Source organism: Equus caballus, chromosome 16 (assembly GCF_041296265.1).
Source record: "Equus caballus isolate H_3958 breed thoroughbred chromosome 16, TB-T2T, whole genome shotgun sequence".
Taxonomy (NCBI): domain Eukaryota; kingdom Metazoa; phylum Chordata; class Mammalia; order Perissodactyla; family Equidae; genus Equus; species Equus caballus.
The window spans coordinates 67,672,581-67,698,515 of NC_091699.1; the positions used below are offsets into that span (position 1 = coordinate 67,672,581).

General features: G+C 38.7%; 1 protein-coding gene across 15 annotated transcripts in view; it reads left to right on the plus strand.

Annotated features, from left to right (window-relative positions):
- NEK10 (NIMA related kinase 10) overlaps positions 1-25,935 on the plus strand; it is a 216,979-nt gene that overhangs the window by 133,693 nt on the left and 57,351 nt on the right. For all 15 annotated transcript variants that reach the window (XM_023620822.2, XM_070239001.1, XM_070239002.1 and 12 more), the window contains 6 exons: positions 984-1,113; positions 1,658-1,728; positions 10,521-10,734; positions 23,188-23,371; positions 23,465-23,551; positions 25,024-25,078. In XM_023620822.2, coding sequence (XP_023476590.2) covers positions 984-1,113; positions 1,658-1,728; positions 10,521-10,734; positions 23,188-23,371; positions 23,465-23,551; positions 25,024-25,078 — 741 coding nt within the window. The remainder of the gene's footprint in view (positions 1-983; positions 1,114-1,657; positions 1,729-10,520; positions 10,735-23,187; positions 23,372-23,464; positions 23,552-25,023; positions 25,079-25,935) is intronic.

The following is a 25,935-nucleotide window of genomic DNA, read 5'->3' on the forward strand; positions in this document are numbered from 1 at the left end:
AAATACCCACAGGAACCATGCTGCCCTCCACATTAAAAAAAAAAAAAGACGTCTAACCTATAAACCCTCACAGCGTAACTTCATTTAAAGACTGATAGCATTTTTGTCCAAATTAGAAATGGAATTTTAGAAGAGATGAACACAATGGATGCTGTCATTTCCTGAAAAATATTTAACTGTGATCTCCCCCCTACTTTATAAGTTGGAGTTGAATAGCAAAGGGAGGAGGCTGTATCTGTCAGTTTTTCTCATAGTAATGCTGCATAACAAATCACCACAAGAATCTCAGTGGCATTCAACAGTGAGCATTTATTGTCAGACTCACAGGTCTCTGGGTCTTCTGGGCTGGTTCTCCTTCAGGCTGCAAGTTGTTTATGTGTTGTCTGGGGCAGATCTGCTCCATGTGTCTTAGGCTGGGTCCAGGCTGGTGCCATAGCAGCTACTGGGATATGTTCTTCTCTTGGTAATGGAAAGAAGCTTCTAGAGAGACAAATGAGAGCACTCAATACGTGTTATGACTAAAGCTTTGATCTGGTGCCCTGTCACTCCATTGACTAGAGCAAGGTAACACAATTAAGACCAAAGGCAGGAGCAGATAATGAGCACTGCCCCCCAAAAGGCCACGGCAAGTGTAGGATGTACAAAATCTCCAGAATAGTGAAGAACTGGGGTTGACAATTCCATCTACCACAGAAGGGTTGTTGTTTCTGGAAATGAAAACTTCCTTGGATACGTAATAGGCAATGTTTATATGGTTCATTGAGATTTAGTGCTTACATTGGAGTTAATTGATTGTGCTTCTTGATTCACCTGAGTCTGGGAGAATTCAAAGATACTTTTTAATATGTTTACTTGAAATAGTGATAAAGAGTTTCAAATATTTTTTTCTTGTATTTCTAACTATAGCTTGAAAACTGGACTTCTTTCTGTGCCAGCTTCTTCTCCCTTTTTTGGTGTCTGTTAACGTCCTTATTTTAATTCAGCCCTGAGGTCCTGAAGAGTGAGCCGTACGGGGAGAAGGCCGATGTCTGGGCGGCAGGCTGCATCCTTTATCAGATGGCTACTCTGAATCCTCCCTTCTATAGCACCAACATGCTCTCCCTGGCTACGAAAGTAAGCAAAGTTGGGAGACAACAGAGTCGTGTTGTTACAAAAGCCGTTGCCCTTCTTAAATAGAACCTTTCTGATTTTTATAAAACTGTCAATTAAAAGCAAGCATTATTTTATTAACAACACAATCCAGTTTATTTTTTCCCCTTTCTTCTAAATATATGGCATGCGCTATGGCATATTTTCCCCTATAATAGTCTTCATTTATCATAGAAAATTATAAAAATAAATTTATCAAATTACTTTTGGTCTCTTATTTTTAAGGCAGTTTGGATTACCCACAATTTAGCATATTATATTATCCTATACATCATTTATTATGAATCTGAGGTTAACTTTAACTCAGCTTGAAGAGTACAATTCCATGCTCAAGAACTGTTTAATTGATGTTAATTTTTAATTTGTTGGGATATTTTCATTTCTGATTAAAATTTGTGCACAAAGTTATAATGCTTATTGAGTAACTCTTATGTTGTGGCCAAGTATTACTGCTCAAAGCTGTCAATGGCCCCTTGACTTCCATCACTCTAGTCTGTTTATTTTGCAGATCGTGGAGGCAGTATATGAACCAGTGCCGGAAGGCATCTACTCTGAGAAAGTGACAGACACTATCAGCAGGTAATTAGTCTCACCACTTCAAACATACAAGGATTATCAAGAAATACCTTGTAGCTATATAAATTCACTATGTAAATATTCATAAAAAAGAAGCGTTCCCAAATAATCCAAACCTAGAAAAATGTTTGTGCATCATCAGTAGTTGTGACCATTTGGAAGCCACCAAAGTGTCCAGGAGGAAGTAGTACGTTCGCTTAAAATATTGTTCAACCACCCGTGAGAATGATTATTTGGAAGGCTTTGTATCAACCTGTAAAACATGTACAATGTGAGGCTAAGTACAACAAACAGCATGTAAAGGTGCTTATGACGAAAAGCGTAAAATATGCATGAATGTGGAAAAAGGTTGGGCAAGAACATATGAAACTGAAAAAGGCCGTTAGATGATAAAACTGTAAGCATTTTTTCATTTCTATTTTTAAATCACCAGGATTGTGTTTTATAATAAGTTTTCAAAGAAAGTCAGAAAGAAGTGCTCCCACTATCAATATAGTAGGAGTTTAATGGGAGTCATTATCCTGATGCAGCTGCAGAGTTCTGACCCCACAGAGCTTGTCCCAGCTGACCTCTCATCCCATCCCCTCCCACTTTTCCTCTGCTCCCTCAGCTCCATCCATGGGAGCTTCCTGCTGGTCATGGCATGTACCTTCTCTCTGGACCATTCCTTGCTCTTCCCTTTTGCTGGAACTCTCTTCTCTCTGATACATGCCTGGCACGGGCTCTCACTCCCCTTGGGTCTCTGCGGAAATGCCTCCTTATCAGGAAGCCCGCCCTGATACCCCCACAGCCTCTCCACACCCTCACCCCCTTGCCTGCTTTATAAATCTCACAGCACCCATCACCCCCAACATGTTAGACATGTGTGTGCGGAAGTGTTGCTTTATTGTCCGTCTCTTCTCCACCAGAATGAAAACTGCACAAGAGCAGGAATTTTTCAGTTTCGTTCATAGCTGTTTAGTGCCCAGAGCAATGCCTGGTATGAAGTAGACTTTAAACAAATACTTGTTGCATGAATAAATGACTCTCGTTTATCTGGTTGATCCTTATTTCTGGACTATCTTATCCGCTTAAGTTGGTTCAAGGTTACTTCTCTGCTCCACTGAGCTGAGTCAAATTCTCATTATTATTCTAGAAATCCTAGAGTCACCTTGTATACAATCTTTATCTATCCCCCTGCCCAGTTCCCTTAGAACTTGGTTTAGTATCTATCCCAGCACTTAGCACCATCTCTGATGGAATGGAATAGATGGATTACTGTGGCTGTGCCCTTTTCCCTTTGGTTTCCCCTTCAGCCTGTTGTTTTGCATTAATAGCTACTCATCATGTGCTCGTAGGATTATATCTTGACTCTTTTCTTGTTCAGCACAATGCTGCCCTACAGTACCAAGAGCCTCAGGTCTAATAGCTGTGGACTCTGAACAAACAATTTGACCATTCTTTCTGCATCTCTATTTCCTCATCCAGTAAAATGGGATCATAATGGTACCAACCTCATCAGGCTGGTGTGCTCATTACACAAAGTAATATATGCAAAGCACTGAGCATAGAGCTTGGCAAATGGTAAATACTTGAGCAATGTTGACAATTATCATTGTTCAAATTATGGGAAATGAGCTGAAAACTCTTTCTAAATCATCTGAATTCCAAATGTACTGGATCATGCCCTGTTGCTAATGAATGCAGACAAATGTTTTAAACTGTTCATCTCCGCAATTTGTTCCTGTTCTCTGCTATTTGTTTTTGGAAAGTGCCTTAAAAATTCAAGAAGTCTCCAGAGATGTCAAGACAACTGTACCAGATTTACTCATTTCATTTTTCCTTTTCATAGGGATTTGAGTGCCACAAAGAACAGGGGAGGAGTAGTGCAGAGAGAAAGCACAGAGTCCTTATTTTGATTTTGCGGCACTGGGAAAACAGGACCGTAATTTGCTTCTGAGAGGCTCCCTGGCTGTTGGTAGCCATGCTTCTTGGGGATAAGAGGCTGGAGGAGGAGCCAGATAGCAGCATTATCATATAGAACATCATCAATAGATTCTGAAATCTGCTAGATTCTCATCCCTAGTCTCCCACTCACTGTAACCTTCCCAAGCCCCACTTCTCTCATCTGTGGTGTGTGGGTAACAATAGTAACTACTTGTGGGCTTGTTTTGAAGCCTAAATAAGATAATGCTTCTGATGCTCTTAGAGTAGTACCTAGCACGTAGTGAGCCTTCAATAAACTTAGGTATTTTTATTAATATTATTATTTATGGAATTAAGTATATAAAACAAATTATGATAAATTTGATGAAGGCTGGTAGAAGGGGCAATGAGAGATTACAGAAGGACTTGGCCTAGTCTGGGGATTTGGGAAAAGTTTCTATGAAGAAAAGACATGTGATCTGAGATCTTAACAGTCACTAATTCTCAAATGGTAGACAGAGCGGAGGAAACATTTCATAGGCCAGCATCTGTGAAGGCTTTCCTGAGAGAAAGAGCTTGTTAGTTTGAGGAACTGGAAGAAATTGGAGACGTAGCATGTTAAGGAAGGGAGCGAATAGCCAGTGAATGATTAGGGCCTGGGGAGGCTGACAGGGGCCAGATCAAGTAGGTCCTATAAGCTACACTGAGGGTTTTGAAATTTTTTTTTCTGATTGCCCATATTTTATATATAAAATATATGTATTTTATTGAAGTATAATTGATACATGACATATTCAACAAGGAGTTGATATCCAAAATAATACAGAACTCATACAACTCAATATCAAAAAAACAAACAATCTGATTAAAAAATGTGCAGAGGGCCTGAATAGACATTTTTCCAAAAAAGGCATACAAATGGCCGATGGGTACATGAGAAGATGGTCAACATCACTAATCATCAGTGAAATGCAAATCAAAACCATAATAAGATATCACCGCACACTTGTTAGAATGGCTACTATCAAAAAGACAAGAAATAACAAGTGTTGGTGAGGATGTGGAGAAAAGGAATCCTCGTGCACTCTTGGTGGGAATGTAAATTGGTGCCACCACAATGGAAAACAGTATGGAAGTTCCTTAAAACATTAAAAACTGCCATATGACCCAGTAATTCCACTTCTGGGTATTTATCCGAAGAAAACCAAAACACTAATTCGAAGAGCGTTTTGAATTTTTGTTTAGAGTGCTGAGGAGAGGACTGAAGTGTTATTAACAGTCTGGGACATAGTGAAAATTTCTCCTTTAGCAAAGGTCATGCTGGCTGCTCTATGGGAAATAGACTGGAGAGGAATGAGAGTGGGAGGGACAAGCAGGTCCAGCTGTCCACTGAGAGATGATGGCAGCTTTGACTGCAGCAGTGGTGGTGTTGACGGAGAGAAGTGGGGTTGTTTCCACTGAGGGTTAGAAGTTGAGTCAACAGGTTTTGGGATGTAATCGTAAAAGGATTAAACAACACTTCAGTTATTCCATTTAGAAAATGGAATGACATCGAAAATATGAAAACAATTGGATTCATTCTGTGGAACTTCAGAAAATGGAGCCAAGACCATGGAGTGGAAGTTTCGAGAAGGCCAAGGTCAGCACACCATTAGGAAGTGTGTGTCAGAAAGAGAGCTAGCCACAGCGGAGCAGGCTGCTGGATGCGTAGTGAGTTCCTGTTACCAGACTGTTTAAAAGGATGAATGATAACTATTAGGGGACTCCAGATTAAATGTTTTTGAGGACACTTTTAATTCAAAAGACTAAAATGCCATAATAGGTAAGAACTGACAATCTAACTTTATAGCTGACTAAAAATTAAGATTGCAGTGTGTGTTCTATAATAGATGTTGGTTTCATCTAAAGTTATTCGGGACTCATTGTCTGGATTCACATCACAAATAAAGTTTTGTCTTTAGAAAACTTGACATAAAACCAAAATCAGTTGTGAGCTGTATGCAATTACATATTTAATTTGCTTTGGATTTTTAGTCTTTCAAAATTATTTCAGGGGCCTTCCCGGTGGCATAGTGGTTGAGTTCACACGCTCAGCTTCAGGGGCCCGGGGTTTTCTGGGGTGGATCCTGGGCATGTTCCTGTGTTCCTCTTATCAAGCCATGCTGTGGCAGGTGTCCCACATATAAAGTAGAGTAAGATGGGCACGGATGTTAGCTCAGGGCCAATCTTCCTCAGCAAAAAGAGGAGGATTGGCAGCAGATATTAGCTCAGGGCTAATCTTCTTCCTCAATAAAAAAAATTTAAATTTCAAAAGAATTAGGGAACAAATTGGATTTTCTACTTTCTTAGTTTCCCATTTTCTTTAGGAAATTGATGCAAGGGACACATAAAGGCAAAAGTATTCTTAATGATCATTCATGGCTCAGCAAATCAGCCTCAGAGCCATTTACTAGTAATGTGATGGAGTTTTTGAAATATAGGACAACCATTGATGGGAAAGTTCACTAGAGTCATTCTTAATTTTAAACCAGTTGTTGTTTCCAGTCACATATGTCTTCTTTCTTCTACTTTACTATCGTCTAAGTTTTACCTTCTTCATCTTGTCAGGTAGAGCTCACATAATTTGTATTTCTGATGTCCAGCATCTTTCCTTTTTCCTGTTTGTTCCTGTGGTTCACAAGCACATTTGTCATTGGAACTTTTCTTTCCTAACAGGCTTTGAATTTGGAAGAATAACTTAGCAACCCTGAAGAGTTTGGGGCAAAAAGTAAATACATTTTGTTGCTCTGCCCAGTACCAGCCTTACTATTTTTACCTTCCAGTACACTGTTAAGAGAGTATTGTCTGTTTACTTTTTAAAAAGGAAGAACATTTCCTTTTATGCACAAAATATTCCAGTTGCCTTATTTTTCTCTATTTGTGCCTGGTTGCATAAGCTGTCTGGTGCTTTGTTTCAGAGGCAGTCATGACGACTAACAAAGTTAATGTTTTCAGTTAGTTCTAAGAACAAGTGGATCTTTATATTTTTCACCCTACCTTCAACTCTTTGTTTCTTAAACATGAAATGAATACAATCAAATATTGTATCCCTCTAATTCTTTCTATCTGGTCTCTCAGAGCAGAGTGGGGACAAAGTGGGTGGGGTGAGTGGAACATCCCAGATTTTTTTCTAGAACCTGATTTCATGCTTATTTGATTAGAGAATCGTTGAAGCATTTGGTTGCTCTTAAGAATTTCTCTGAACAATTGAAGCAGGGAAGCATTTCAAAACAATGAGGCTAAATTAGAATTTCTGATAGAAGTTCCTGGAAGTTCAGAATTCTGTGGCCAAAATATTTTGGGCTATAGACAGGTAAATTGGTAAAATCTTAGATGTTAATTCAGTCTAAGTTCATTCAATCATTCTTTGCTGAATACCTAGCAGGACCCGGATTCCATTTTACATGCTGGGGAGATCACGGTGAAGTGGACGCATGTCCCTCCTCTTAAGAAGTTTCCATTTTCTAGTGGTGAAACAGATGATTGCAATACAGTAATTATAGTAGTTTTAAGTACTTTAAATATAGACAAGTGCAATGAGAATTTATAAAAGGGAGATGATAAGTCTATCATAAGACGGCCAAGAAGCCTTCCTAATGGAGACTTGGAAAAGAGTGGGATTTTGGCAAGCAGATAATGGATGTAGTTTGGCAAAGGGCAGATACCATCAGCAAAAAGCAAATCCAAGCAGAGGGAATAAGATGAATAAAGAAATGGGGCATTAGAGAGCCGTGGACCGGGTGGGAAAGTACAGGTAGGAGCATCTGGTATGTTTCTGGGGAGGGTGGGAAAGAGGGGGTGAGGCTGTGGAGGGAAGTAAGGGCCAGTTCAAGAAGGGGCTTATATGGCATGCTGGGAATGTTAATTTTGTCCTATTGGGCCATGAGGGGCTATTGAGGAATCCTGAACAGAAGAGTGATATAGTCAGTTTTGGATTATTCTGGTGGCAGTTTGCAATATGCATCAGAGGTGGACAAGAGATGAGCGTGTCGTTTAGGAGACTATTTCAGTAGTCCAAGCAAGTGATGATGAAATAGGCCAATAGCCATGGGATTAGAGAGGAAGGACATGGATTTGAGAAATGTTTAGGAGGTGGAAGCCACAGAACTTGGTGTTGGTTAAATCTGGGAGGTGATAGAGGAGAAATAGAAGTGTGGATTTTCTTTTCAATTTATTGAGGTTTTAGAATGTGCCAGTGCTTTACCAAGATGACTTCATTTAATCACTATAACAATTTGATGAGGTATGTACTGTGATTATCCCATTTTATAGATGGGCTATCTGAGACTTAGAAGCTAAATCTTGCCCAAGATCAGTGTTAATAAAGGGTGAGCCAGGGTATAACCTTGCCAATCTGACCCAGAGCCTGCATGCCTAATAATGATGCAAAACTGCCTCTCCCTGTGGTTTCTTTTTCAGTGATGGCAAATACAGGATGAGGAGTGACTTTGGGACAGAAGGAGATGACTAGGTGCTAGAACAGTGGCCATTCTGACTCCCGCTTACCGTACTATATAACTATATAATTTGTAAAACTGGCTTATGCTGACTTTTGACTAAAAAATAAAGCTCAGCTGATAATTCAACTGCTAAAGTTACTTTGAATCAGTTTAAATATCTGAAGACAAGGAACTTAGTCTAATGCACTAATGAAAGGTTTAGATGCTGGGGTTTAATGCACTAATGAAAGGTTTAGATGCTGGGGTTTTTCTTTCTCACATGATAGTCTTAACCAACACTAGGTCAACCCAGCATTTTTATTAGCTTTAATCCCTTTTGCTAATTAAGTGAGGGTAGATGAAAAAGTGGATTTAATTAGAAAGTGATCCTTAACAACTTAGCTTCTTTTGCGGTTATGAGCAAAAATTAGAAACTTGACTACAAATATGTCATTGCCACACAAGGTCAGCTTCACGTGCCTACAACCAATGCACAGGGCCTTGTGCTCAAAATGGTCCTGTGCTTGGGGTTTAAGGCTCTGAAGTCAAGGTCATTAAATGCTTATTAATTTTATCTTTGAATCTGAGTTTGGAAGTAAAGTCTGATGGGATAAGGAGCTTGTGCACTGGGGGCTTGGAGCCTCAGCTCCTGTCTGGTCCGTCCAGCTCCCTCTGCCTCCCTGGCATAGATTCTCAGTGATCCATTCCCAGCCCCCTGGGCCCCTCTTGGCCTCCAGCTCCATCTCCCTGTCCCTGGCCCATCCTTACTGCTGCTCTCTACCTGGTATGGTGATTCAGTGCATCAGCAGGGGAGGCCTGTGTTCCACTTTTACCCTGGCAGTGTGTGGATGCAGGTAAGGAGAGGGTCAGCATGGAGCATGTGCCCTGCTGAGTCTTGGGGTCCGGCAAAGAAGAGGCAATCCTTGACCAGGCTGGCAGCACCATGACATGCTCAGTGGGTGACTCAGTGGGGCCTCTTGCCCACCTCCAAACTGGATACCAAGTATGTCCTGTGGGCACGGAGGTTACAATCTCTTGGGAGTCGTCTGTCTACCATCAATTGGGATGGTGGACTGTGGGAAGCGAAGATTGGTTTCCCCACTCCCTGCTGGGGCCTCACATTTTTATTTTGCACTGGGCACCCCTAAAATTATCTAGCTGGCCCTATCTTGACAATCTCCTGCCTTACTTCGTACGAGATAGGTGCACAGACTGAACTGTTAAGTATGAATTCAGCAGATGTATAAATGCCTGTCACAGCCATAGTGCAAGCTCACTGCCTTAGACTTAAAAAGAAATAGAATAAAGATAAAGCGTGAAATGATACAGTTATGTCTTAAAATCTGAATAAGATGTGTGTATTTTACACTTGGTTAATAAACTCAGTAAGAAAAAATAATTAGCAAATTAACAAGTTAGAGTCTTATTTTGACTTCTGTTGTGAAGAATAATTGTGTGTATAATTCTTAAATCTTGCCTGGAGATATCAGTATATGTGAGAGTTGTATTACCTATGGGTTGCTAAATCAAATACAGGATGTGAAAAATTAGATCTTTTTCTCATAGTCTGAACAAGTTAAGTTTTATTGAGAAGCACACATGACTTGAGTGAAATTAGAGAATTTGAATTTAAAAAATAGACAAAATGTTATAGTGAGTGCCAGAAGTATTTAAGGCATGCTAACCAATGATCTTGATAATTGGTTCCACAGGCATCTAGAATAGCCTTCTATTAGTGTTTAGCTGTGGCATGAACAATACTCTCTAAAGGCTGATTGATATTTCCTACCTCCAAAATCACAGAAAAATCAGCATGCAATGTGTCAAATTAGCAGCTTAAAAAAAATACTACAAACGTCTTAAACCTCCAAGTAACTGGATTGTGTTTTATTCTTAGAACTTCCTGTTTTGTAAGACTCTCACTAATCAAGTTGTGTTGATATTGCCACTATACAGCTGGAAAAGGCCAAGGCCAATAAGTTGTGACCTTCCAGAAACCAGCCTTCCTTTTGGTGCCCCAGGGATGATCGTCAGGGCCTATCTTATTGGGATCACTCTTTGTTTCACTGAGCAGTGAGTTGGCAGTGATTTTAGAAAACTAACAAATTCAGATAGGAGGAGATGACCCCATCCGCCTATCCTGAGACCTGAGGAGCGGCTTCATGCTCAGCCTGCAGCCCTTGCCTGCCAGCCCAATGACAAAGAGAACAGTGCTCCCTCTCCTTCCCAAACTTTCCAAATGCCTTTTGAGAAGTCTTGGTTTCAAAACTATGCTTGATGCCAGCTTGCCCTAGGTTCTCTTGGGTGCAAACACTATGATGGACACACAGTGGAATTTAGCCTTGACCCTCCACACCCCATCGCCTGGTCATGACATTGACCAGAGTGCAGTAATTAGCTTCTCTCTCTTAGGTGCCTCACTCCTGATGCAGAAGCCCGCCCAGATATTGTAGAAGTCAGCTCCATGATATCAGATGTCATGATGAAGTATTTAGACAACTTATCTACATCTCAGCTGGCCTTAGAGAAGAAGCTGGAACGGGAACGCAGGCGCACGCAGAGGTATTTTATGGAAGCCAACCGGAACGCTGTCACGTGTCACCATGAGCTGGCTCTGCTATCTCAAGTAAGTACGAATCTTTCAGTCTCTTCATGAGGCACTCTAATAGGCTGTCTGAAGTTGTTCATGCTTGTCTTAAGGAAAATTTATCTTAAGTTAGGAAAATATTAATTGCTGCATGTAATATTTCATTATTATATAGTTATATTTGCATCCATTTCTATATCTTGTAATTAAAATTGAAATAAGTCAGTATAACTGATTTCCCAAAGAACTAGCCCATAACTTACTATCTATTAAAAAACCAGAGGTATCAAAAAGATTTCTTAGCAATTCTTTGAGTTTATATTATGATCTTTGTATAAATAGTGAATGCTTATATTTAATTTCTTCAGCAATCTGATTTTAGGAATATGGATTAAAATATTGTGTGTTAATTTAGAGAAGGAAATAATATTTGCCTTAAAATTTTTTCTTATTACTCTGTGTAATTGCTTTCAATACTGTTTGTGATGGTAATAGTGTTGCCATTGCTTCAAATTGGAATATGTGCTTTTATTTTTCTTGTCAGTAACCTTCAAATTATTTTGATATTTATTTTTGAGCATAGCTTAAAAAGGGATGCCAAAGCTACACATTTCATGTGCAAGTGATTGTGCCAGTGATGCTCTTGCTGCTGTCTCTCACTTTTCTTCTTCTGTGCCTTTGTTGTACCATGACCATGACCTATCCTTCACTCATGCTCTGGGCTCCCCCAGCAGGCATCCAGAAAGGGGCCCTTCAACCTAGTAAACATTCTTGTCTTCCCTCCCAGGGGTGGGCCCAAGGCCGTGGGGCCATACCGTCCATTCTTGGTTAGGGTACTCAGTCATTAAATTCCTTTCCAGGACCCTCAAGACCTGCTCTGCCTCGCCTGGGAAAATTACATAAAAAGTCGGTCTCAAAGAAGAGGCAGTTCTAATTTCTTGAATAACAGCATTTCCAGTGAACTTCTTTCTCTTTAGAAGAAGGCACTACTGTTTGGTGTGTACTTGAAATCCAGAAGTCAAAGATTCAGTATAGTTCTCTTTTGGGGGAAAACTCATCTTCATTGCCTTAAATGCCGAGCCCGGCTGTAATTTCAGAGAACAATCCATGGTGATTATCTAAGGCCTCAGTTTGCATTTAGGAGCATATAACTTGGAGTTACAGCTCTTTCAGAACACAGTAAAATCTTACACACAGGGAGACAGAGCACGCTTTGCTTGTTATTTTACGACCTGACTTCCTAAAAAGTAGGCAACAATGAGAAACACATCATTCTATGGATGTCGTGTTGTGTTCAACTATAGCAGTAAACTGAAATGCAAGAGATGGGGCCATTTCTACATATCTTAAGTATTCGGGGCCTTCTATTAAGTTCTGCACTGCAAAGCTACTTAGCCAATTTCCGGTTGGATATGAAAGAGTCAGTTTATATTAGATTCATGTAGCTGACGTGGGAGTAGGTGGAGTCAGTTTAAAATCTAACAGCAGAAATCCTCTTATCTTTAGCAAAACACATTGAGAGGGACCATTTTATTTATTTATTTATTTTTACTTTTCGGCTCTTTTTTGAACTTTTTCTTTTTTTGTGGAAGCTTCATACATTTATAGAAGTAAAGAGAGTGTTTTGTGTACCCATCGCCCAGCTTCAATAATTTGCTGCTTTGGACCAGTCGGTATCAACTCTATGCCTACCCACTACACACTCCCAAATCCAAGATACCATATCATTTTGCCCATCACTACTTCAATATGTATTAGGAGGGCCATTTTAACAGTAGAAATATAGTTCTCAGACCATGACTCGGTAAAACAAAGGGAGAAATCTACAGTCAATGAGGGAGTTTTGAGGTTCTGGGGTTCTTTACTCATCTATAAATTAGGAGGAAGATATTACCTACTGCAGAGGGCAGTAGGATTAAATAAGTTAATGTATTTGAATATACTATGCCAATTAAAAAGTGGCATAAGTTGTAAGATAGCGTCAATTATATAAAATAAGCACTGCTTATGTTAGAAGAATAGTTTGCTGATGCAACTTGTTAATCTAGTACTAACTGGTCCATTAGTACTAAATCCAGGTATGCTATTCAGTGTGATTAATAGACACTTATTCAACACTTGCTACTAGCCAGCTTCAATGCCCTCATGGAGCATTCGGTCTTAAAGGGACTACAGAGAAGTACTTTAATTCAAAGCAAAGTTTATATTACTATTTTAAAGAGCCATAAAATACCTTCTTCTCTTGCACTATTTTAGGTATACTGTTTTTCATTTAAAGATTAATCAAATGTTAACTAAAAGGGAAAAATGCAGCTTTATTAAAGAACTGAAAAAGAAATATGATTGCATTTCGTCAAAAGACAGCATGCAGTTAATTGGCATTATCCTCACTGGGTACCAATTATTATTTTTTAAAACTTACATCTATGCCATTGCCCGCAGAAAAATTATAGGTGCGAAATTTTATGCTTCTTTTTTTCTTAAGCAGTATTATGGTATTATGATTGTTTCATTTCAAATATAGTGGGATGTTCTCCCAGAGCGGTTAATATCAATAATGCAATTACACAATGCAATGATAAATAATAGTCAAAGGAAAGAGAAATTAGTGGGTTCAGGAAAACTTTATGAAGTCCCAGCACCCATAAGCAAATCTATTGTGAATTGGTGAAATTTTGCAAATTAGTAGGTAAGCAAACAATTGATAAGAAACATTAATTGCTCCTGTCTCATGGGGTGAATGCTATTTCCTTTCAAATGTTAGCTTGTTCTTAATTATGGCAATTTTCAAAACAGGCTGGTGAAGACAGGTATTAATATATATTTCACAGACAGAGAAGTGTTCACTAATAAAGTTAATGCCTGTGTACTGTGGTTTATCCTCTAAGAAAGTGAAACAAGACTTTACTTTTGAAGAATGTTAAGCTTTCTAATTTTTATAATTCAAGTAGATCATAGGAAAGCACAGAGTCAAGAATGGTAAGCATCAAGCAGAGAAAAATGAGGTGCAATTTTTCTGAAATGTGTGACAATAAAAGGCTATTGTAATATAGAGGATATTATGGCATTATAATAGTCAAAATCATGATTAGCATTTTGGCACTGTACACAATGCATTAAACACACAGAGCAATTACTCTTTAGGTATTATCCTATATCTAAGACAGAAAAATTAGTTACAGACATTTCTAGAGTGTGCTGCTTAGATCCTCACCAACAAATACAAGGATGAGTGTGAAAAAAATCCAGCCTGGAAAAATCTGTATAATCAACAGAAAACTTCAGTTTCATTCAGATTATTGTGATTTTGTGGATCCAGCTTTAGACTTATATTAATATGGGTGAATCAAGCATACGCCTATGTGTACAGTGGAGCAGAGCTGACTGTCCCAGGAAGACTGCATCATGAGAGAAGCATGGTGTTGCAGTGTGACTTTTTCTTATTTTCTCTTCCAACCTTGGCCTCTTAAATTTAGATGTTCTGATTCTCTTCTTGCTCTTCCCTTGAGTGAGCTCCATCCAGCTCCATGGTTTTTCATTTCATATGAATTTGGGTAAAAATTGATTGTGCAAAATAGGAACTTTATTTTCTATAATCATATATCATTTTGTTTTGAACCCTATTCCTGCTGATGGCAGAAAATGATGGATGTAGCCATTATCGCTTATATCAATCTCTTTTGGTCTAAAAGTTTCTCTCCCATTTCAAGGATTCTCCTCTCCATTTCCTCCTCCCAATATGGCAGCTGGCTGCAGGAGGAAGCTTAGGCATCCCTTTGCTGATGGAAGAGGGCCAGGGGCTCTGCATGCTTCTTCCATTGGCTCTGCTGACTTTAGATGAGGTAAACCCATCTCTTTGGCTTTGGGGCACTTACCTTGACATCCTTAGTTTGAGCTGACTTCTGTGTGGCCTGCTGTGCAGTGACAACCTAGTGAGCTCACCTGCCAGCACTACAGCCATCTTCTATATTCCCAGTGTGGCACTCGGGAGCTTTGGATTCCCATCCTTGTCACACACAGTCCATGGAGAACTAACTGGGAATGGGGAGCACTGTGTCAGCCGTACCATCCCAGGCACCTTCTTCATCCTTTACTGCTCTTCTATCCCGGGTGCCAGTCATTCAGTTATCCATTCAACAAATATTTATTGAGTGCCTATTAGGTTTCAGGCACTGTTCTAGGTGCTAGGGATACCACAGTGAACACAAGTTGTCTACCCTCATGGGCCTTATGTTAAATGACCATAGAATATAGTGTCATGATGATCACAAAGCTTCTCTAAAACTTCCACTCTTTTCTGGCTGCACCTAGATTGCCCCCTGAAATCCTGTGTATTTCTACCAACTTCCCTACTCCACTCCCAAGGTTCACCTCTGCTGGAGAGGGTATGAGGAGGAAAAACAAGATGCTTGCACCCGCCTTCTCATCTTCTATCCTCCTATCAGGCTCCTTCTTTGAGCTTCAGAAAGACTTCCCAGTCCCTTGTCCACCCTGCCAGAAGTTGCCCTTCCATCATGTCCTTCTTTTTCCCCAAGTGTTCTTCATCCAGGCCTTACCTTGGGTTTATAAGCCTCGGCCTCATGGCCTGGTCTTACATAGTATAAAGGCTCTGGGAGGAAAAGTACACAAAATTTTCTAAGAAGGCAAAATACACTGGGATGTGTTTTACAGCATAATTTCCACACGTGTTTTATGAAGACCTCCAAATCTACTTTCACACACAACCTCTCTTGTGTGGCAGACCTAAATTTCGAACTGGACATTTACCTGTATGTCTAACAGGTACCTCAGACTCAGCAAGTCCCACAGTGAATGAATTCTCTTCCTTTAACCTAGTTGTGTTCTACCCCTCATCACCTTAACTGGAACCTTGACACCTTCTTCAATTCACTCTTCCTCAAGTCCTACATCTGTTTCATTAGCAAGCTCTTACCAATTCTCTCTTTGAAATGTCTGACAAATCCATCTTATCTTTTCAATCCTCACTCTCATTATCTCACGTTGAATCATTGCCAGATCTAACTTTCTTGCTTCTAGTCTCTTTCTCACCCCTAGCAGTAATTCAGTGTACCACCTCTGCACTGTTTACAGGGGGTCATTAGGAACTGTGTGTGTGTGTGGAGGGAGTGTCATTTTGTTTATCGCAATGCTACTGGTACTTAAGGGGCAGCAGCCAAGGATGTTAATATTATGTCATGTGCAGGACAGTCCTACACAAAATGTATGAAGCAGAACCAGTAGGAGAAACATGTTAAGAGATTTATTGCAAGGATTGGCTTACACAATTGTAGGAGCTGGCTAGGTAAGTCCAAAATCCATAGGACAGGCTGGCAGAAAGGGCATGGAACTCTTGGGCGCCAGCTGAAGCTGCTGTCCACAGATATAATTTCTTTTTCATCTCAGAGAAACCTCAGCTCTGCTTTGAACTTCCAAATGATTGAATCCGTTCCACCTAGGTTATCTAGAATCATCTTCCCTTAGCCGTCCTCTATGATGGATCTCTACCAAGATGATCTTTCAAAAAATAGCATCTGACCTTGATAAATTATACCCTGCTTAAGATGATAAGTAAATGTTCATATAGCTAGTAATTTACTCTAAGCTTTTGGTGAATTAAAAAGAAAGATTTCTATGGTGATCTGATATTGTCAAACTATTGAAATATGGCACATGTAATTTCATCTTAAATTCCATCTACTTTGGGGGACAAGGCAGCTAGTAGAGCACATATCAGGAAAGATTATTTTCTAAGTTCACAAACCCTTCATAATTTCACTTCGTTGTGAAATTCCTCTTGTGGTTTTCTGATACAATCTGTATATGTTCTTCACAAACTTTATTGACAAGCATTTGATATTTTTCTTAAATTCTCAAATATCTTTAAAGTTGACCACTTAGGAATTGAGCAGATATGCAAGCACCCAATTCTCGTTTTCTTAGTGCAAATTTTAAAGAATGTACTATTTATTTATCTGAGTTGCTTTGTTTTTATTGTACCATATGTCATTTACAATTGCTGAGCACACCACTAAAGGCGTGTGTCTGCAATCCTCAGCTAAGAGATTAAATTAAGCCATGTAGAAAATGATGTATTTTGAAAGGACAATATTTCTGTGAACATGTTTGCTTTTATTGTCTGGTTAATTGTTGACTGAATTTCCCCCAAGGCTGTGAAAATGCAACAAGTAATGATGCAGTGAAAGAAGTATCAGGAAAAATCATGGCTTGTTGTGGAAATGTTCTCTACTTGTTATGGTTTACGAAAATAAAGCAATGCCTTATCAGCTCCCACATAGATATATACAAAATTCTTACATCCACCTGAGACTGCCCCCCGACACCCGCTTTTGCTGTATGCTTTACACAGAGTAAAATGTACAATTTTAAGTGCTTAGTTCAATAACTTTTGACACATGTACAACTGCCACCAAAACCAGATTCAGAACATGTACATCGCCTCAGAAAGTTCCCTCATGCCTCTTCTCACAGAGTTCCCTGCCTATCGACAGACTGTTATGACTTCTCTCACTAGAGACTACTTTTGCCTATTGTTTGATTTCATATAAATCAAATAGTATTTATCTTTAGCGTCTGAATTCTTTAGCATCTGTGAGATTCATCCATGTTGTTGTGTATAGCAGTAATGTGTTTATATTGCTAGATATTATGTTGTATGAATATATCATAATTTGCTTATTCTCCTGTTAATGAACACTTACGTTGTCTCCAGATTTTGGATTTTATAAATAAAACTGCTATGAATTTTCTTGTACAAGTCTTCTTATGGATGCGTTTTCATTTTTCTTATAGATAAATACCAAGGAACAGAATTTCAGGGTCATGAGGTAGTTGTATATTTAACTTTAAAAGAAACTAACGAACAGTTCTCCAAAATTACGCTGCTTAGCACTTTTGGGAGCAATATATGAGAGTTCCAGTTGTTTCACATTCTTGCCAACATTTGGTATGTCAGTTTTTTGGATTTTAGCCTTTGTAGTGGGTGTAAAAGGGTGTCTCTGTGGTTTTAGTTTGCATTTTCCTGATAACCAAGGATGTTGAACACATTTATATGTACTTATTGGTCATTTATATATCTCTTTGTGTGTTTTTTAAAGTGTCTGTTCAAATCTTTGCCCATTATTTTATCAAACTATTTGTCTGTTTTTGTTGATTTGTAGTTCTTTATATATTCCAGATATGACTCTGTTGTCAAACATATGTGTTGCAAATATTTTTCCCAGTCAATGACTTGACTATTTATTTTATTAATGATATATTTTTGATAAACAGAAATTTTTGTTAAATTTTCATTTTGCTAATTTTTGTTGTTGTTAGTACTTTTTGCATCCTGTTAAAGAAATCGTTGTCTATCTCAAGGTTGCAAAAATAGCCTCCTGGTTTTGGTAAATTCTTTATGGTTATAGCTTTTATTTTTAGGTCTGTGATTAATTTTGATTTAATTTTGTGCATAGAATAATTAAGAAATTGAGGGTTTTTTTCCGTAATGGTATCCGGTTTTTCAAGCATCATTTCTTAAAATGTCTAATCTTTCTCCATTGATTTTACTAGGCATCTTTGTTGAAAATCATTTGAAAATATACATGTGGATCTATTGCTGAACTCTATTCTGTTCCGTGGATCTATGTGTCTATTCTTAGGCCAATACCACATTGTCTTGACTATTGTAGCTTTTGAATAAGTTTTGAAATCAGGCTGTGTAAGTCTTTTGATTTTATTCTTCTTTGTCAAATTTGATTTGGCTATTCTAGGTCTGTTGTATTTCCTTATTAATTTTACAATCAGTTTGCCAATTTCTTCAAAAAATCATGCTATAATTTTAATTTCTATCCTTTGTTTTAACATGGAGAAGAGCTGCTCAACACTTTGAAAAATCAATCTTTTATTTCATTTATTTAATAAAATTTGGTTAGCATCTATTCTCTTCTGGGGACTGTTCCAGTCTAGTGATCTAACAGTGAACACAACAGCTGAAGACGCCCCCCTTCCTAGTGGAGGAAGACAGGTAATAGGTAAATAAAAATATATTGAGGCTGTGGACAAAAATTTAAGAAGGCAAGGTAACAGAAAGTGATTGGTAGATGTGGAGACAGGCTATTTTATGGAGGGATGTCAGGAAAAGCCTCTATAATTATGTGACATTTGAACAGAAGCTGAGTATATTAAGGGGTGAGCCATGCAAATATCTGGAGGCACAAGACTGATGGCAGAGGGAACAGCAAATCCAAAGATCCTGAGGTGGGAGCATGCCGGCTAAGTTCAGGGAGCAAGCAGGGAGGCCCGTGTGGCTGGAGAGCAGGGAGACAGGGAGAGAGCGTGGAAGATAGGGAGTCTATAGTCCATGGTGTAGACCTGAGTGATGTGAGTTTAGAGAAAGGGGGTGACATAAATGTTTTAAAATGATAGATCTGGCTGCTGTGTAGAAAGAGACTGTTGAGAGCCGACAGTGGAATGGAAGTAGTGCGATTGCTTGAGAGAAGATTGCAGTGGACCAAGCAAAAGATGACGGGGACTTTTTTTTCCTAATTTTTAATTCTTTCTCCACTGGCATTTAATCATTTTGCTATTTGGATGTCATGTGCTAAGTGTGCAATTTAACAAGAGTTAACCTTTCCTTATGTAATTCTGTGTTAAAAATTGAATAGTAAGTAGGGTTCTAATTTGGGGGTTCATTTATATCGTTCATGTCTAATTCCATGCACTTTAGTGTCTTCAGATTGCCACTTTTAACTTGTATTTCTTGTTTTTGGGAAATCTAAATCAGAGTGTCTTAAAACTTGGCCCCCTGCTGATTCTCTGTGCATTGTTTCTTCTATATTTTGAGTGGAATTACCTGATTCTGGCCTCTTCTGAAATGCTTTTGGAAATATTACCATATACATTCAGGTTTTTTTCTTTTTGATCTGCAGCCTTCAGACAAAATGGTGGTCAGTAATTTTTGAGGTAGACCGTATCTTCTGTATTTTCAATAAGCGATACTTTCAGATTATGACACTGTTCCTCTCCTCATCTTTGTTAGCGTTATTGCTTCTAGAAAACCTGTCTTTGAATTAGGAATAATAGAGAACCCACAGCAGATACTAGGTTAGTTATGGAGTGGCAGTGAAACATTATCAAGCATGGTAAATTTGATATTGGAATTTTAGATTGAATTGTAATAAACAATTCGTTTTCTAATTTATTTAATTTAGTGACAGATCATTACTGTGTTTTTGTGCTTTTAAGAAATTCTAATTAAGAGAGTGAGTGTCATGATAATAGTGGGATGATAATTATATGCACTTAATTATATTAAAGCAAAATATTTAGCTTCGTATGATTATTTTTAAGAAGTTCAAAGTAAAACAATAATTAATATCCAAACTTGAACATTTTCCTTTATTATATAATATTTATAAATTTAGCTATTTTCAGGGCCCCAGACACCAGTTGTTCTGGTTTAAATTGAACATATTGCTCTTCTACTTGATGTGTGGGGCACAGGAGAAGGGAAATGCTTCAGGGCTTCATAAGTGAAAGTAGACAATGGCGTCAACCAAACAACTTTGGAGCTGAAAGATTTCCAGCTACTATAGTGAAGCACCATGCTCCAGGCTTGTGTCATCAACCCACCTGTCTGTGGTGGCAAAGCCAGGTGTCCCAGAGTAAGTTCCTGGAGAGGAACCTCTCACTGCACCTGCTGAAGTGGGAAGTCCACTCAGCAATGGCTTGGGTCTGTATGGCCCCTTCAGCCATCTGACCACAATGACTGATTTTTTTTGTTAACACTTGGAAATTTAGGGACTAAGTTTATGTACAATAATATGCAGCCAATGATCTGTCTCCTATTTTGAATTTTCTTTTTTCTATCATCCATGAAAAGCAGAAAATGTAGTTTGCTATTGAAAAGAGATCACCTCAGCCAAATGAATTTCTGTCAAGCGCTGGATAGACCTAAATTTATGTATTTAAGGTCACAGTTATTAACTAAACAAATGGAAGAAACTGGGTAAAGATGTAACTCAAATAGGATATGAATAGCTTCTACACGATATAGCTGGTGTTATGCTTTATATTTATTTCTTGCTTTTCTTTCTCTCTCTTTCCTTATAAAACTAACATTCTGGGCAATTTTAAAAATTGCACTAGTTTTAATAAAATAGTCTCTCTTAATTCTTTCCCTACTGTCGCAGTTAATTTGGGCAATGTCGGTCTGTTACTGTTAGAATAGCTGTTCAACAGAAAATGTATTATGATCCACTGCACACATAAAAAATTACACTATAATGAGCAAAACTGAGCTAAACATAATTGTGCCTATACCAGCACTGTGGCAGGAAGCGTCTTCTATGATGGTGATGATTTCCGTATCAGTGATAATTTTATTGTCTGATTTACATTGTCTTCTCCTTGCGCCATATTGATACACAGAGTGTGTCCTTTCATTCCTAGGAGATGCAGCTGACAAAAAAATCTAGTTAACTCCCTCTCCTACTCCTAGAAAAATCTTAAATAATTAGATAGTAAGAAATCTGACAGTAGCCAAATTCCATCCCCCAAGCTTCTACTTTTTTTGCCCCCTAACTCTCCTGAATAGGTTTATGTACTTGCTGGAGGCAACTTTTGAAAACGTCTTAATGGCCTCAGCTCTCAGACTGAAAACATCTAACCATCTCTGCCTTTGACCAGTGCCTGCTGGGTTGCAGAGGCGCCTTGTCATTGCTGGGCTGGTCATCCCTAAGACAGATGAGCTCAACAACTTTTCCTAAGTGCAAAGGGGAAAAAGGAAGGGAGAAGTTTGCTCTTACTCATAGGCACATCCCCAAATAGTCCCTTCAACCTTTAGAGAAACTTCACAATGTAGGCTCCTGGAGGAAGGGGTAAGATAAAAAAATGGAAGTTACAAAACCTACTCATCCTATAAGGGAATTCATCTGCTTTTCTGGTCCTTCTCTCCCTTTGATCTCAACAGCAACTACTTACTGAGAATTTGCTATATGCAAGGTACCAAGGGATTTCAGGTGGACTAACATAGCCCCCAGTTCTTCAAGGAGCTGAGTTGAATAATGAGTTGGGTACTCAAATACTCACAAGGAAAAACTCTAGAAATCACACTCAGGAAAATGTGTCTGCAGTGGCATGTGGTTTATGGCAAGTTCAAAAACTATATATATATATTTTTTTTTTTCCTGAGGAAGATTAGCCCGGAGCTAACATCTGTGCCAATTTTCCTCTGTTTTATTTGTGGGTCGCCACCACAGCATGGCTGATGAGTGGGGTAGGTCTGTGCCTAGGATTCAAACCCATGAACCTGTGCTACCAAAGCAGAACACACCAAACTTAACCACTAGGCCGTGGGGCCAGCCCCTATAAATTTTTTGAAGCAAAAGCTGCTGCAAGAGATTATAGAAATAGAGATTTTAAACCAAAAGAAACTACACATTCTACATTATGTTAGCATACCTTCCATGCTTATAGAGTCTGAAAAAGCATCTCCTTCAGAATGTGAATTCTCCTTTATCAGAATTTAAGCACACACCCAATTACCTAAGGATGTGATTTTGGCAGTTTTAAATGACTGTTGATTTGCAACCCAACTTGTTCTTGGATGCTGGCTGTAAGTCAAACCTCTTTAAGACTGGAATTGCCTGTATGGTGAATCACAACCTCTCCCCGCTCTTCATTTGTTCACAGAAAATGCCTTCCTCTGATGTCTTATCCATGCCTGTTCTTAAGAGAAACAAAGCCCTTGCTGAAATTTTGCTAGTTTTAGAGATATAAGGATTATGGCATCTGATTCCATCAACGCAATAAAAAGTTTTCTCAATTTAAAAATGATCTCTTATCTTTTTTTTCAACATTGATAGCATTGACACTTGTTGGGTATATAGTCCTTATAGGGTTGTCAATGCCAGTTGTGGTTTTTAGAATAGGGCAGTAGATGATTTGTTTAGAATAAAAAGGTCATAAGGAGGAGAAAGCTCTAAATTGAACGTTTATTTCTAGGTAAATTTCTCATGTCTTCAGTTGAGGATAGTTAGAGAAGAACAATCTGTGGGTTGGGACAGAAAAAGAAGAGCATGGAAGAGGTGGAACTTTGAAGAAACTAAGCCTTACCTATCCACTGTTGTGCCAAGAAGATTTGATAGCAATTATTTAGAAACTAACTTAAAGGAGAGAAATTTTGGCTTCATTGATACACATCTATTCCTTAGTGCTGTGATTTCTTTCACCAGATTGCACGTATCTTTGTCACGAAGCATCCTGCTACATCCATTCCTTTTTGTCGCACGGTGACTTGCAGACCTACTTCTTTTGTAGTTATGGATTGAATGGATTCTATGACAGACATACAGGTGGAAGTGTAGTGCCACTTCAGCACAAACTATTTATAATGATATTTTAAGGATTTTAATATATGTTCTAATGAATTTTGTGTCCCGCAGAAGGAAGGAAAGAAGAGGAGGCTATTAAAAATGGAATTTCTCTTTCCAGGAAGCCTTTGAGAAGACAAGCTTGAGTAGCAGCAGCAGTGGAGCAGCCAGCCTGAAAAGTGAGCTTTCAGAAAGCGCAGACCTGCCCCCCGAAGGCTTCCAGGCCCCGTGTGGTAAGGATGAAGACAGGGCCTGTGAGGAAATCCTGCCAGATGATAACTTCAACTTGGAAAATATTGACAAAGGTATTTCTAGTGAAAGGATGGCAGTATGAATGCACTCTTGACTCCTTTCTGCTTCAAGGTTCATTTGCTTTTTGTTTTTTTATTAATGTGCAGATATATATTCAGAGCTAGATGATGAATTGGACATTTCAGATAACTCCAGCATTTCCAGTTCAAGCCCTTTGAAAGAATCGACCTTCAGTAAGCTTTCTTTACCAGTTTGTGCAATTCCAGCAGGTAGTGGTCTGGGAATCACTGGGAGTCAAGTGAATGTCGTTGCATACATAACCCAGAGGTTTGTGTTCCGGGTGCCATGTGAATTAGGACAGGTGTGTCTGTCACTCTGACAGAACCCAAAGGCCAACCAGCACTGTGGTTTTGCATTGCCTCAGCTGTCAAATGAATAGTTTCATTATTTCTACCAGCAAATGAAGGTTCTGACTGGGGAGTGGAGATAACTAATTTGGGGACAGACAAAATAACCACAAGAATAATGGAAGTGACCTTTTTATAAATCTGTTGGTCGGGGTTAGAACTTGGAGAAGAAATTAGTCTTGGTGTAGACTAAGTTTTGCATAATTTTATTTACATTATTGTAAAGGGACATGTTATACTTAAAACACTAAAATAAAATAAATATTTTAATTGTTTAGAACTATGAAAATATATGACATATAAATTTAGACCATATGTTAATCTTGACTCCTAATCTGAAACAGTAAAGAAAACAGTCACACTGGGGTATGGGAAAGAAAAGAAAAGATGTACATAGATAAAATTTAAAGATTATGAAGAAAGATAAGATTCAGTTCACTCAAATCTGAAACTGAAAGAAAAGAAGTTAAAATAGAAAATGGAGAGAAAAGAATAATTCTTTTAAAAGAGTAAGTTGATGGATTATTAAATAAGATATACCGAAATACTCTGAAATAAATTAAGTATAAATCATTCCCTTTCATCAATGACTAGATAATGAAAATCTCATAAAAGAGGGTTTAGAATAGTCTCCCTAAGGATAAGAGTAGAACCCTAAGGGACTTAGCTTCATTCTCTGTCCCACTCCAAATGTAATTGATCCGTCAAAATGGTGACTAGATGTTCCAGATTTTCTGGGACAATCTCCGTTTCCAACACTCTGCTCTGTTTTCCTTGTACCTTCCTGCCTGCTGGATAAAATATCTTGATTTGAAATTTAATATTATACAGAAAAAGTATTCATGCATATAAACAGATGTAGCAAATTCTAGAAGCAGTTAATTACTGACCGTTTTGAGATGAATTCAGTGTTGTGTATCTCGGGTAACAATGGTGGGGTCAGTGGGGAAGGAGGAAAGGAAAAGTTGTACCCCTAAATTTGCGTGTAGTAACTTGTAGCTGTCTTTGTAAGGGCTTTAGGGTGATTATGACATGGATGATATTATTGTATTTTGTTAGCTATTAATAACAGAGTTTCTCTGTTTAGCACCTTTTCTTTGGAAAAAGGCCCTCAAACAAACCTGTCAAGTAAATAGCAATTTACAACATCATACTTTGGCTGATGCTTTTATAAATGGAGGGCAGTCTTCATAGTATGTACAGTTGCTCAGATAATAGAATGCAGCATTATTTTTTTTTAAATAGACAAAAAATTTGCAACAGGAAAATGTGAAGCTATTTTTATTTTCTTGTTTCAGGCATTTTAAAGAGAAGTTTTAGTGCTTCAGGAGGAGAAAGACAATCCCAAACAAGGTATGTAAACACTGAGCGCCTAGAAATATTTTTAGACTCTGCAGAGCTGAGTTGGTGGTGGTTAAACTGAAACCTGATAACTGGAAGTTACTGTAGGCACGTGGTAACAGAGGCCGTTAGAGCCCACTCGCCCAGAACTGATTATAGTTTACCAAACAGCACACTGAAAAGAGTACTAAACTTGGACCTGGGTTTTAGTTTAGTTTTGTGATCCTCAGCCAATCAGTTAGTCTTTCTGAGCTCAAGGACAGACCAAGGAGTAGGGCACTTTGCTCCATGAGGTCATCTGGAGCCCTGGCTCCTTATATCTTGTTCCTCTGTGTCCCCAAGGTATAGGTCTCATCCTCATGGCAAATGTGGACCACATCACATCCACATCTTAGCCAGCAGGAAGTAGAAAGGGAAAGTGGAGACACATCCCTTCATTTTAAGGATATGACCCAGGTTGTGTTAATTACTTCTGCTCACTTACCATTGGCAAGAACTTAGTCGTATGACCACATCTAGCTACAAGGGAGAATGGAATAATGGGGATTCTGTTTTACAAGGAAGAAATTATTATTTTGAAACAACCGGCAGTTTCTGCAGTAGTTAACTCTTGGGCCAAAGACTAAAATGAAATTATTGGATTTGGCCTTTTGTAAGTCCCTAGTGACCTTCGTCAGAGCAGTTTCAGTGGCATTGGGTGGAGTTGGTGGGAGCAGAAGCCTGATTGTTGTGGTTTTAGAAGTTACAGAGGCAAGAATGGGGAGCAATTGAAGAAAGTGAGCACTGAGCTGGGACAATTGGCTAGTGGGAGATGTTTGATGGAGAAGGGCCTTCTAGAATCAGGATGACTACAGGGTGATTGGGACTGA